The sequence below is a fragment of the Sphaerodactylus townsendi genome, linkage group LG04 (assembly GCF_021028975.2).
Source record: "Sphaerodactylus townsendi isolate TG3544 linkage group LG04, MPM_Stown_v2.3, whole genome shotgun sequence".
NCBI classification, from domain to species: Eukaryota; Metazoa; Chordata; class Lepidosauria; order Squamata; family Sphaerodactylidae; genus Sphaerodactylus; species Sphaerodactylus townsendi.
The window spans coordinates 15,625,450-15,638,685 of NC_059428.1; the positions used below are offsets into that span (position 1 = coordinate 15,625,450).

Sequence of the window (13,236 nt, forward strand, 5' to 3'; positions counted from 1 at the left end):
ACGGGGTTGAGGTGTAAGAGAAGTGCGGTGCGGCCAGAAGGCCGTGGATAAGATTGGTGTGCCAGCGTTCTGCCACGGTGCTGCTGGGTCAGCAGTGCATTACTACATCTCCTCCTTTTTTACATTTTAGAAGGGCCGAAGGAAATGCTAGGGGGTGATTTAAAGGGGCGCTTGTCTCCTCCTGGCCGTCTGGTCAAGCTGACCAAGCTGCTTGTGTAACATTAGAGCTTGGTTGCGGGGTAAGGGAAATTCGGGGGGCTTCTTACACACGTTACAGGCAATATTAGACACACACTGGAGCGAGCAAGATCCGATAGCGAGGCGCCCACAATTAAAACCAATGCAGAGCTGCACAGCCAACACTCAACCATCCACTCCCCGGCAGCCAGCTCCAGAGGGCTGACCACCAATGGGGAGCAAAACATCATGGCCTAAGATTAGATACAACTGCTACAGCTCCGCGTACTTTCATATGAATCAATTGGGAATTGTCAGAGAGGTTAAAAAAAGCAGCATATTATGTACATTTTCACAGCATTGGTGATGCAACAACAGCAAGTAATCAATAGCGGCAGGATTAGCTAGGGTCACTTGAGGAAGGTCCTGCTGCTCGGAGGCCAGGGCATCCAGAGCGATTGGAGGTAGAGTTGATAGACTTCGCAAGGGCGCAGGCCAGCCGGCCGATAGTCTTAGTAGTGTTGTAGGGCCCGAGTCCGGGGACTCCCGCTAAGGAAGTCGCCAAGGGAGACAAACTCCGCTTTGGAGAGGCGGCCAGCGTCGCTCCGACAGGAGGGTCCGAAAGGCAGAGGCGGAGCGGCGGCGGCGGCGTCCGGGCTCCTGGGGTGGAGGCCTGGGGGCGGGCGATGGTGAGGCGACTGAGGCAACAAAGAGTCCCGGCAGAGAGTCGGGCGGGAATGTAGTGCGTTCCCTCTCCCGCGGAGTCCAGAACCAGCCCCTGGGGAGCAGGATGTTTCCAGAACACGGGGGGGAATGTCCCTCCATGTGTGTGCAGTTCCCAGTGGCCGAGCGGCCGAATGGGCCAGGGTCGGTTCCCGGTTTGGCCTGCGCCCGGCGATGCTGGCGCGGGTGTTCAGACCGTGGTTAGGCGATCGCCCCGGTGACAAAGGAGAGAGCGCCAACCCGGGAGGGTTTGGACGACGGGTCCCACAGTCGGCGCTCGCCATTACCTGATGGATGAGGCATTCATGTGAAGGGGGCTTAACGAGACTCCGCTAGGAAGTCTCCGGAAGCGCTTTGCAGACGGGGAGCAGGCAGGAAGCTTAGCAAGCTCCCGACTCCTAGGTACTGGCCCAGGCAAAAGGGCCGAAGGCGTTGGCAGCGGCGGCGAATTGCTCCCAGATGTTGGATGCGGTGAAAGCTCGTCAGGGGGTGGCCGATTGCCGTTGGCAGGAGGCAACAGAGCAGGCAAGGGTTGGTAGCCGCTGAGTTGGCAGTGATGATTGCAAAGAGAGCGGCACGAAGGTTCTCGGGTGTCTCAGGAGCAGCCTTGCTGGCGCAGCAGCTCTTTGAAACTTAGCTGGCCGGTCGCTTTGGCGGTCCCCAGGTCATTCGGAACTTTGGGCGTTGGCAACGGCGTTCCTGTTGAGGCCGCAGGGCGCGGATGCTTTGAAGATATGTGTTCCATCTCTAGGGATGGGGTTGGTTCCATCGCGAGTATTGCGCCATTCCATGGGCTGGCCTGTCATGGCGAGTCCCGGAGTCCTACGAGGACCTGTGGGAAGAAGGACTGAAACACACCCCCCTTCCCAGGTTATGGGAGGGGGCCGGAGTCCCGCCAGAGCTCGGTTCTAGAGCCGGATGGCCCGGAGATCAAAGGAATCCCGAGTTTTTTGTTTGAGTTAGAAGTTTAGAGTTTAATATAAGAGAGCTTGTTTTGCAGCCTGCGTGAAGGTTGCACAATGCAATCCCTACTGGGGGCCGCCTACTCCTCTTTCTTTAATTGTTTGACAGGGAAGGCAGGAGGTCGGCGACCCTGGTGGGAATTGGCCTCAGAGGCGTCATCAGGGTGCGTCAAAGGCGAGAGTCGAGCCGCCTCGAGGAGAGGACGAAGGCGGGTCCTGGGGGGGAGTTGTTGGGTATGCATGCTTAATCAGCAAAACAAAAAGAGGGGGGCTTTGGAAGCGCCTTTTGGGGGGATAAGGTGCATCCGAGGGAATGAAGCAATCAGGCGATTAGAGGCAGATTCCTCGCACACACAAAAAAAGGGGGGGTTTTTCTTTGCAAAGGGAGTTGCACTTACCGTGACCTTGGTGGCTGGCTAATGCAGGAAAGGCTGGGTAAGTGGCGCGAAATTTGTGATCGAATTATCTTTGGGAGATGCAGCCCGCCGAAACCACTCCTTAAAGGAAGCGGTTTTTTTTTTTTTTTCGGCCAAAGCATCTTAGAAGTGATGATGGTGCTACTTAGTACCATATTGACCACTGGGAGGCATGCCAAAACTGGTTTGTGGAGTGAAGATTTGGTCGCGGCAGCCTCGCTTTTTAAACTGGGGCCTGTCCTGGCAGTGCTCGCCGGTATTATCAGGGCCAGGGCCCAGATTGCACTAATCCAAGGGAGGGCCAGTCAGCCATAGTGGCTTCCTCCCGCTGCTTACTGGTTCGAAAAACAGAAAGAGAAGAAGAGAGAGGAGAGGGGAAACGGTTTCGCTTCACGAGAAATTAGAAAGTGAATTTCGGAAGGCACAATTGGGATCAATGATCTGTGATGGCTTTACCCATCCCAGACCAAAGTCCGATTTTGACCCTGACTCATGAGGAGTCCCTTCCCCAGAAGAGATTGACATGGATGTCCTAAAGCGATGGTAGGCGGACTGTGAGCTGCCGCTCGAATCCTGGGCTGTTGACCGTGAGCGGGCGGATGCTCTGTCACCAGCGGTTTGTCTCCCCACCCCCCCCCAGATGTGCGGGCAAGCCTCGATGCGGCCCACTGGTCGGGCCACTTTCGCAAAGCTGCTCTGATGGCGGTAACATCCAAGCGCCCGAGTGTCCACCAGGCCCTTGAACATACATCCCTTCTATGGCTGAGCTCCAGGTATGAAGGCGGGAGCTCCCGATGAAGCGTCTCCACCGCTCGCGATGGTGGTGTGGGCTCTGCGCCATGTTGGCTGCTGGGGCTTGTAGCCTTGCTATTGGAGTGCGGCAGCGGGCGCGCGCCATGGGGCTAAAGAAGAATCCCAACTGGCGCCAGCTGGCTCCGGCGAGGCAATTCCCTGTGGGATGTTTGTCCAGACCTGTAGAGAGATGGATGGGTCGCTTGGTGCGTGATGAGTCCCTACGTCACTCCGGGGACGATGAACAGTCCTGTTCAGCGAAGCAGAAGACGCCTGGCAACGCACTATTGCCCAATAATAGTCCCGGTAGGGATGGGCAAATCATACTGGGTTGGGGGCGACAAGAACCTGCGTGGGGAACTTAAAGGAGAATAGGCTACAGAGTGCATCACCCGGGCCCGAGATGCCACAAGAGGAGGGGGTGGTTTTGGCAGGGGCCTTGGTGTTTGGGGTCTGCTCTAGTACTCTCCTCCTTGGTCCTGGGCATGGGGGGAGATGCCGAGGCGGGGAGTTTCCCGGCGGGCAGTGCGTTTCTGCTCAGTGGGGAAGCCTTTCTGGCATCGTGGGCACCCGGGTTTTAGGCGGCCTGTACTCCTCCTGGGGAGGACCCTCCTCCACATGCGGGGGTTGTAGGCCCCGGCCCGGGCTGCCTGCACTCCCCTCCCGGAAGTGTCCTGACCTGCCGCAGTTAAAGCAATTCTCCTGGGAGGCTGTCCCCTGGTGGTGGAGAGAGTGTAACTGCGGCCCGAGGGAGGCTGGCTAGCAGTGAGCGGAGGGATCCGATGTCCTGGCAAGCTTTAAGCATGTCGGCCAGTTCAGGATCCTTGCGCCAGGAGCCCGTGATTGCTCTCGCGGCACTCAGTGGAAGCGTTCTCCTTTAGCGAAGGCGCATGAGGAGCTCATTCTGGGCCTCTTAGCTATCTACCTGCCTTTTGAGAGCTTCCCACCGAAGCCTGTTCACAGAAGCTTCGGCATAGGGCTCTTGGGGTTTTGCCCGGATGGTGGAGAAACTCTGGAGTTGGCTGGCGGCGTTAGGGGACTTTGATAAATGCCTTACTAAGAGAGCACTCCAGAAGGCGACCGTAAGGGGTGGCCTCAGAGCAAGGACAATCTGATCGTTGGGGTTGGCGAAAGCATCGAAACCGTAAAGCTGGCGGCTGTGTAGAAGCGCCGCCCGGAGGCGCTTCCTGTTGATGCATTGTTGCTGGCGTGAACTTCGCTTTCCCAGATCACAAATTGTCGCAGGGAGCTCAGGAGCATCACGAAAGGGTGGTTTTCCAGTCGTCCGGAACCGCCAGCAAGGTGATTCACTGCAGCTGACTGCCTCCAGCATGCTTCTCCGCATTAGGGGCTAGTGATTCCCCACCGTCCCGCGTAAGCTTTGCTTGAACTTCGGTGAGGATATTATAGCTCAAAGAGGCGGTACTTCGACAACCCGTCGAACTATGCCATCCTCCCCCTCGTGTTATCTGTGAAAGTGGAATGAGGGCACAATGCAAGGATATCAACATCGTCTTCTTCCGTCCAGGGTTTCCCTTCTTTACTAGCTTAGATGCGTTGATTAATGCGCTCTGTGAGGGTCTTGAAACCAGCGCCATTCACGTGGCGCTGGCCGGAGTCGCTTGGTGGCCAGGAGAAATGAAGGCGAACAAGGGGAGGCTGACCGAGCCGCGGGAGAATATGAAGAAGAGGCCCGGAGGAGCAAGGGGGCAGAAGGAGGACAGGCGTCCAATTTAGTGGATAGAGAAAATTCCGGAGGCTGAAATTGAAGGTGAAAGATGTCGAAAGTGAGAGTGACCTATAGCAAAGGGAGCCACAGGTCACCGCAGGCTGATGGCGACATAGCATTGTCTCCACGTCAGCTAGCAGTGACATGTCCCGGCGTCGCGGAAGGAGAACTGCAATGGCGAAGAAGTGCGCCCGATGTTTTCCCAGTCACTTAAGATTCCAATGTCCCCCCCTCGGGGTACCATGGACACTGAGCTTCAATCTCCTCAACCCAGTTTGCGCAGCTCCCTCTCTTTATTGAGACCCTGCCGCATTTAGCTAACAGCTTTCAGTTCGTTAACGTGCTTGTCATAAGCCCTGCTTTTGCAAGCTCCCATACTCACGGTGTTCGGTCGGGCGTGAAAGTGTCCTAGGACGCGTGTCTCTGGATGCGCCGATCCAGAGGACAGGCGATACCGAAACGGTGGTCCCTGGATGCGCCGATCCAGCGGACTTCGGTAGCGCGGCCCTTCCCCAGGCGGCGGTGAGCGGGGTGGAGGTTCCCGAGAGATTCCCGGGTTTCGGCACCAGCTTATAGTCGTGCCGCGCAGTCAGCGCAAGAGCTGAGGCGAGGCGGAGATAACATCTGGTGGAGATACGCCAGCCAGGCGGGGGTAGCGGGGGTCCGTGTTCCTAGCGAATCTCCCGCGTGCTGGTTCCCTGGCACCTTTTATTATGATGATTCTAATGGAAGTGTAGAGGCGGGGCGGGGAGAGTCGGAGAGCTGAAGGAGAGGCCGAGGAGAGCGGGGAGATCATCATGTGATGCATGATCTCACCTGGCTGCTTATACGATCGCGGAGAAAAGCGTAAGCGTCTGGGCCTAATCCTCACCTGGGGCAGATCATTTGTCCCTTTGTCTGGGGCGCCCGTGATGACCCCAGAGCCAGATAGTTCATGACCCGTGACTCATACGGGGTTGAGGAGTGGGGGTGCGGTGCGACCAGAAGGCCGTAGGTCTGTTGGTGTGCCAACGTTCTACCACGGTGCTGCTGGGTCAGCAGTGCATTACTACACCCCCCCACCCCCACCCCCCACCCTTCATCTCCTTCCTTTACCCTTTTCTTCTTCTTGAAGGGTGGGTGGATCTCTTGGCTGACAGCAGCAGTTGACAAGAGGGTTGAAGCGATTGCTCCCGTAGCCATGGATTTCCTGAATTTCACAGAGGTGAGATTGAACTGGCAGTTAGGTATCTCCATAAAGCAAGTTCTCTAAAAACTTTCCCATCACAGACAATTGCAAGCAGTGCCTTCACATCCTTCATCAATTTGGGCATCGATTTACAAAATAAATGACTCTGTTTTGCATCATGTTGCTTGTCTCATAATTATTAGCTTTGCAAATCCTGCAAGTTCTCTAAAAAGTTTCTTATCACAGAGAATCACAAGCACATCCTCCGTCAATTTGAATAATTTGGAATTATGTTCGATTGCATAGCAATTGCTTGCGACCTGCTCCCATGATGTTTCTCGCAGCTACCTAGTCTCCGTCCCCTTGTCTGCTCAATGCAATCAAGGGGAAAAAAGGAAGAATTATTTAGTAATCTCTGGTTTTTTCTTGCCTGCTTCTCACTCTCTGAAGTCTTTCAAACACCATTACCGAGCATATTGTGGCTGGTCGTATATGATGAGACCTTTCTATGAGATGAATATAACCAAAGAGTTGGACAACCCCCGTTTCCATGAATTGGCTTCTCACGTGGACCCCCTGGGTAAGGAAGCATCTTTGCAGAGACACACTGAATTTCTGGTGAGAAAAAGAGCAGTGATGGGAAGGAGAGTTTCACAGGGGCTCATTGAAGTCCATCAGTGATGGCAAGGGAGGCCCCTCTTGTCTGGTAATGCTCTAGAGCCTATTTTAAATGCCTAATAAAGGTGGTGGTGGTTGTTGTGAAGGGAGGCCCCTCTCCTTCTGTGGGGAGCAGTGGCTCTTCTTCAGTTCTGCTCAACTGGAATCAGAATTGGGGTGGGACTTTCATCCACCTGCCATAGCAAGTAATCTTTGGATTTTCCCTCTCCAGAATACAATCAGCGATATGCGAATGTAACCAAGTACATAATCGTTTTGTCGGGGGATGAGTTCTTCCCGCCGGACAACTCACGGTTTTATTTTTCTCAACTGGAAGGCAAGAAACGTCTCCTGTAAGTTCATACCCCAAAACACCAGTTTTACTTTCTGAAGGGAACAACTGTTGTTTTTATTCCTGGATCATAATGGTGGTAAGAATCTGTTCTTATCCAGGGGTCCCTTTGGATGGCTTGATACCACCAGACTTGCATGACAACTTGGTCTAGCTGTTTACTACAGTTCAGCAACAGGTGCACAAGCAGTTAGAGCTTCAGGACAGGGTGTGGGAAAACAGGTTCAAATTCCTGTCTTGCTGAGGAAGGACACTGGGTGATTCCGGTCCAATCGCATACATTCAGGCTAACCAATCACAGAGAGTGTGTGGGATGTATAAAAAGGAGAGGAGAATAATGTAAGTTGCTTTGGTCCCCACTATGAAGAATTTTTGGGGTACAAATAAATAAATAAATAATATATTTGAAGATGGGTGGCAGATAAAAGGTAGGATGGTGAATGGCTGAGAAGGAGAGAATGAGGCGTGGAAAGGGGAAAGGACATAGGGGCTGGCATCCAACTGGGCCTGACCCTGTGGCAAGCAACAGAAATCTGGGCCACAGTTTTCCAAAGTAGAGATTGCCAGATGGGGGGCAAGGGGAGGAAAAGATGAATACAGAGGGATAGATGGAAATAGGTTGGCTGTTGGGTGGGTACAGGATATGGTGATTTGAGGAGTTGAGCCTAGGGTGAGTGGGATTTGAAGTATGGTTAGAGTCGCCAACCCCAAGGTAATTGCTGGATATTTCCTGGGATTCCCTGGTCAGGGGCTTCTAACAGGGTGGCAACACCTGGATTACCAGCCGCACCCGTACACCAGGGCCTGGAGAGCACGTTGTCCAGCTTAGCCCCGCCTGGGTCGAACTGTGTGGTTTCTGGGCTCACTATGGCCATGCCCTCAGCTGGGATGCCAGCTCCCGGCTGGGATCTTGAGGCTACGGCTTCGGAAGAAACTACTTCCAGTAGGCCAAAAGGGCGGGGCTGCGGCAGGCGCTGTTTGTCATGGTGTTCTAGTTTGAGCAGTTGGTTTCCCAGCTCTTCCTCTTCAGGTGAGTCATCCGACAAAGGATCTGCTCAGGTGAATGGTAACTTTTGGAGGGTTGGGGAAAGGGTCCCTGTTATCCCGGATTGACTCGTGTGCAGGCGGGTGTAGGTGGAGGGGGGGGGGTTAACACCTCCCAGGCCGGCAGTGACGGGATCTTGCAGAGGTGTACCTAGGGAAAATGGAGTCGTGTGCAAAATATGAGTTTTGCGCCCCCCCCATGAGCGGCGCTGTGATGCTGGAATCCACCCCCAAACAGCATCACTTTCAATGGTTTTTAAACTAGGGAGCCCAGATTCTCCTTTTAAATCCGCCTTAAAGGGAGATTCTGGGGTCCCCAGTTAAAACAACATTGAAAGTTATGTTGTTTGGGGGTGGATTATCCCTCACCCTGAAACAACATCATTTCAATGTTTAAACTGGGGACCTCAGATTCTCCCTTTAAATCCATGCCCATGGGGGTGGTTTTAAAAGGAGAAATTGGGGAAATTGGGGGGGGGGTGCCTGCTGTTAGGGATGAAATTATTAAGATAGCAGCATCAAAATTTCTGAGTATCTTCAGGAGACCCTCCTGATGATACCATCCAGGTTCGGTGAAGTTTGGTTCAGGGGTCCAAAATTATGGACCCTCAAAGGTGCATCCCCCATCTCCTATTAGCTCCCAATGAAAACAATGGGGGATGAGATACCCACTTTGGGAGTCCATAACTTTGGACCCCCTGAACTGAACCTCACCAAATCTGGGTGATATCATCAGGAGAGTCTTCCGAAAAATCCCTGAAATTTTGTTGCTGCTAGCCTACAAACTGCATCCCCTGCAGGCCAAAAATGGAAAAAAACACTAAAAATACAAAAAAGCCACCAACTGACCTGCATTTCTTGTGCCCCCCCCCCCCCCCACAAGGAGGCACCCGGGGACATTTGACTCTCCATGTCTCCATTGCAGGTTTGCCGCTGGGATCTTGGGATCCGGGTAACCTTCCCAGTTCACATCTTCTTAAGAACATTAGGGAGAGGGGTCTGGATGGGTATTTTACAGACGTTTTCCATTGTGTGAAGGCCGACAGCGACCTGGATGTGACGAATTCGAGCAAAGAGAAAAAACGGCGCACCAAAGATGGCACAGGCTGCACTTTTGATAATTGGCTCCGGGCTTTGGGGGAGTATTTGGTCTTGATTGCTGTGGCTTATCCTGCCCTGGCTTGGCACTTAACTTTTTTTAAAATAATTTTTATTGTATCATTTGAATATTCCATTTTATATTAATACTCTTCTTCATTCGTCTTCAAACAATACATTTTCCCCTTTCCCCCTCCCCCTGTATTTTCTTCATAGTTTTATCAAACAAACAGCAGTAAGTTTATTCTTTGTAATCTCTTCTCCCATATCTCCTTCTTTCATCCAGTCCGCATATATTGTCCATATCTTCAAAATTTCGCTCTGTTTATCTTGCCACAGTTTATTTTTTGTTATTATTTCGAAAATGTCCAGTGTCACTTGTTCCCAGATATATTCCAACCATTTCTGGATTGTCCATTTTTTTTTCTTTTCTTTCCAGCCTAAACCTATTGTTGCATGTGCTGCTTTGATCATTATTTTATACATATAGCTATATTTTTTATCTATCCTTCTATCCTCCATTACACCCATGAACATTAAATCATTATTTATCCCAATATTAATCTTCACCAGTTTCTCGATATATAACATTACGGTGGTCCAAAATTTTTTCACTTCTATACATTCTGTCCACATATGGCTATAATATGCCTCCTGGTTTCCGCAGTGCCAGCGTAAGTCCTTTAATCATATATGCTAGTTGTTTTGATGTTCTATACCATTTCAATATCACTTTTCTTTCCAACTCCATATATTTCTCAATCTTTATATTTTTCCATCTGTCTATTAAATTTTCAGTTTTCCCAGTATCTAGAAAACCTTCCGTCTCCCATTTTTGATTCAATGTTCTTATCATAAACGCTTTGTCATCAACCATATACTTATATATATGTCCCAAAATTTTCCCTTTACATTTTTCATATAGTTCAAAACATTTAGCCATTATACATTCTTGTCTTATTCGTGAAACCTTTATCCTTTCCTAAATGCCCCTCAAGACCAACCAGTTCTCATTACCACCTAACTCTATAAAATTTGTAATGTCATAATTTCTCCTCCTTCTCTTATCAGATTTGCAATAGTTTGAATTCCTTGTCTTTTCAATATTTTTATCACTTTTTCCCCATCTTTTCCGGCCACACTTGCCAAAGGTGCTACATCCAGAGTGCCGGGCATCCATTTACCTCTCCATTTTCCCCATAAATCTAGGAACACCTTTCTTGGCCCTATTACGGTTTGGTTCCCTCTCTTCAACTCATTATTAAATATTCCATAGACACCAATCCCTTCATTTATTTCATTTTCAAATTTAACCCATCCTTCAACATTTTCCTCATTTATGTTCATCAGATTTTTAATCTGGAATGCTTCATAGTACTCTTGCATTTTAGGTATCCCCCAGCCTAAATAATTTTTTGTCATGTATATTATCTTATTCATAATTCTTGGATTTTTTTTTTATTGAACACCCAAGCTTTCAACTTTCTGTCCCATTCCTCAAATTGCTTCTTCTTAATTTCTAAAGGAAGAGTTCAAAATAGATAAAACATTTTCGGCATTATACACATTTTTAGTGTTTTGATTTTTCCTATAATCAATAAGGTCTTCTTATCCCATTCTTGTAATTGTTTTAATATTTTTTCGATCTTGCCTTATAATTATATTTAAACATCTTCTCCTTTCTATGTGTTATTATAATACCTAAATATTTAATCTTCTTTTTTACTAGTCTTCTATCTAATTGTCTTTTTTCCACATTAACCCCCATTATTTCTGTTTTTTTCCATATTAACTTTTAATCCAGAATATTTTTGAAAATCTTCTAGGATAATTTTTAATTCTTTCATTGTGTCTACCAGATTCACCGTTATTATTAAAATATCATCTTCAAATCAGTTTAATCTTATTTCTTCATGATTCACTTTATAACCTTTTATCCTTCCATTATTATTAATCCTTTCTGCCAGAAATTCCATTGCCATTATAAACAGATGTGGCGATAGTGGGCATCCTTGCTTTACTCCCCTTTCAATATTTATTATTCCTGTCCATCCATCATTTATTCTTAACTTTGCCTTTCCTCTTTGATATATCTCTCATAGAGTATTTATAAATTGTTTTCCAAATCTAGAATTTTCCAAAGTTTGAAATAAATAATTGTGACTAACTGTATCAAACACTTTATATACATCTAACTTTATCATTGCATATTTTTTATTCTTACCATGTTCTATTACATTTAATACGTTCCTTAGTGGGTTGCTAATATCTCTGCCTCTTATAAACCCATGTTGCTCTTGTCCTATTAATTTCGGAAGAATATTTTTTAATCTATTTGCAAATATTTTTGCAAAAATCTTATAATCTTGATTTAATAAACTTATTGGTCTATATGACGCCACTTGCTCTGGATTCCGTCCTGGTTTCACAATTGTTATTATTTCCATCTCTCGTCATGTCTCTGGCACCTTCTGTCCTTTTAGAATTTGATTAATAAAGGTGCATGCCATAGGCCACAATGCCCTTATGAGCATGTTTGTAGCGGTTGCTTTGCAGCTCACCCACCCAACCAGTGCAATAAGGTTTCTCCTCTTTTGTTTGGATGGTGTACATCTATCTGAATATGGCATGGACCAGTGGCTTGGTACCATTCAGCAGGCCCTCTTGGATTGGCTGGGAGGTTTGCGAAGCTGTGGCAGGAGCTGAAGGGTCAGCTCGGTGGCGGTTTGGGCAGAGGAGTGCATCCTTATGGGGAGGACGATCTTGTGCGCCAGATCTCTCCATGGTTGGGGGCCTCCATAAGAGGCTTGGGATGGGCGGGCACAACGGCACATGCCATGGAGGCCTCTGCGATCGAGCCTGACACCCCAGCGGGAAGGGGGCCACACCGGGCGGATGCCCAGGTGGCTTGGTACTTTCTCTGTTCCCCCAATATGGATTGGGGTTGGTGCTAGGGTCAGCCAGGGGTGCTGACCGGCTGCTAATCAATGCGCTCCTCTTGCTTGCCCAACTTCTGCCTCAATAATGAAGGGCTGCAGCCCAATTTAATTCCAAGAAGTGTCCTGTGGTTATTCACCAGATGAAACCTCTGCACATCTGGGCGTAAAACCAGGTTAGAACTGGGATCGTACATACCAGGGCTATTTTATCCTGTTTTCTGCCTCCGCATGGCTCCCCGCTACTTCCCAGGAGGTGAGTTAGGACTGCCATTTATCAGCATTTGGAGTAAAGCAACACCCATCAATGTCCTGAAATTTGAGGTCAATTTCGTAGCTCCTGGCTTTAATTTATAAGGATTTATGCCTGTCATAGACAACCATGTGTTCCAATTGAAAAATGAATGGGGAGGGGGTATCTGGGGGTTACATAATCCAGGATATTTGAAATAATTTCCTGTTTGATGTACAATTTGCATAATCATCCTGTAGCTAGTGGACAATTTTGAGGCTTATAGCTTTGAGGTACACATGAAACAAATGGATGGATGCAATCTTTTATTACTGTAGATATGAGGTGGGGAGGGTAGGACAGGACAGGAAGAAAAAGCATTTCATCTATAATTCTCTATATTTCGATCTAAGCAATTAAATGCTTCATATATTTGTTCCTTTCCAGAATCATGCCAAACACTGATTATGGGAATTTACGGAAAAACGAACTCACGGAGAGAATTGCCTCTTTCTACTTCACAATGGTTCAAAAGATACATGAACCTCTCAAAATCTCTTGGAAGATGAACATGGTGACTCAAATTCATATTCAATGATCATCTGCTGAAAGATACAGACATGGATCTAGTTTTCTCCCCCCCCCCCAACAATTGAAAATTTTGTTTTGAGGTTCTGTTTTATAAAAAAAATTAGAGCTTGACTATGTATAGAGAAGATATATCCCCAAGAAGCAAATAAAATAGGAAGGGCAGCCATGGATGCTCTTTTCTGACATCCCACACTAGACTTCCTTCCTTCCTTCCTTCCTTCCTTCCTTCCTTCCTTCCTTCCTTCCTTCCTTCCTTCCTTCCTTCCTTCCTTCCTTCCTTCCTTCCTTCCTTCCTTCCTTCCTTCCTTCCTTCCTTCCTTCCTTCCTTCCTTCCTTCCTTCCTTCCTTCCTTCCTTCCT

General features: G+C 48.7%; 1 protein-coding gene across 1 annotated transcript in view; it reads left to right on the forward strand.

Moving 5' to 3' along the window:
- Positions 1–13,236, forward strand: part of LOC125431257 (autocrine proliferation repressor protein A-like) — a 315,545-nt gene that overhangs the window by 254,195 nt on the left and 48,114 nt on the right. Inside the window, exons 7-8 of the mRNA XM_048494024.1 lie at positions 6,857–6,977; positions 12,734–12,860. Coding sequence (XP_048349981.1) covers positions 6,857–6,977; positions 12,734–12,860 — 248 coding nt within the window. The remainder of the gene's footprint in view (positions 1–6,856; positions 6,978–12,733; positions 12,861–13,236) is intronic.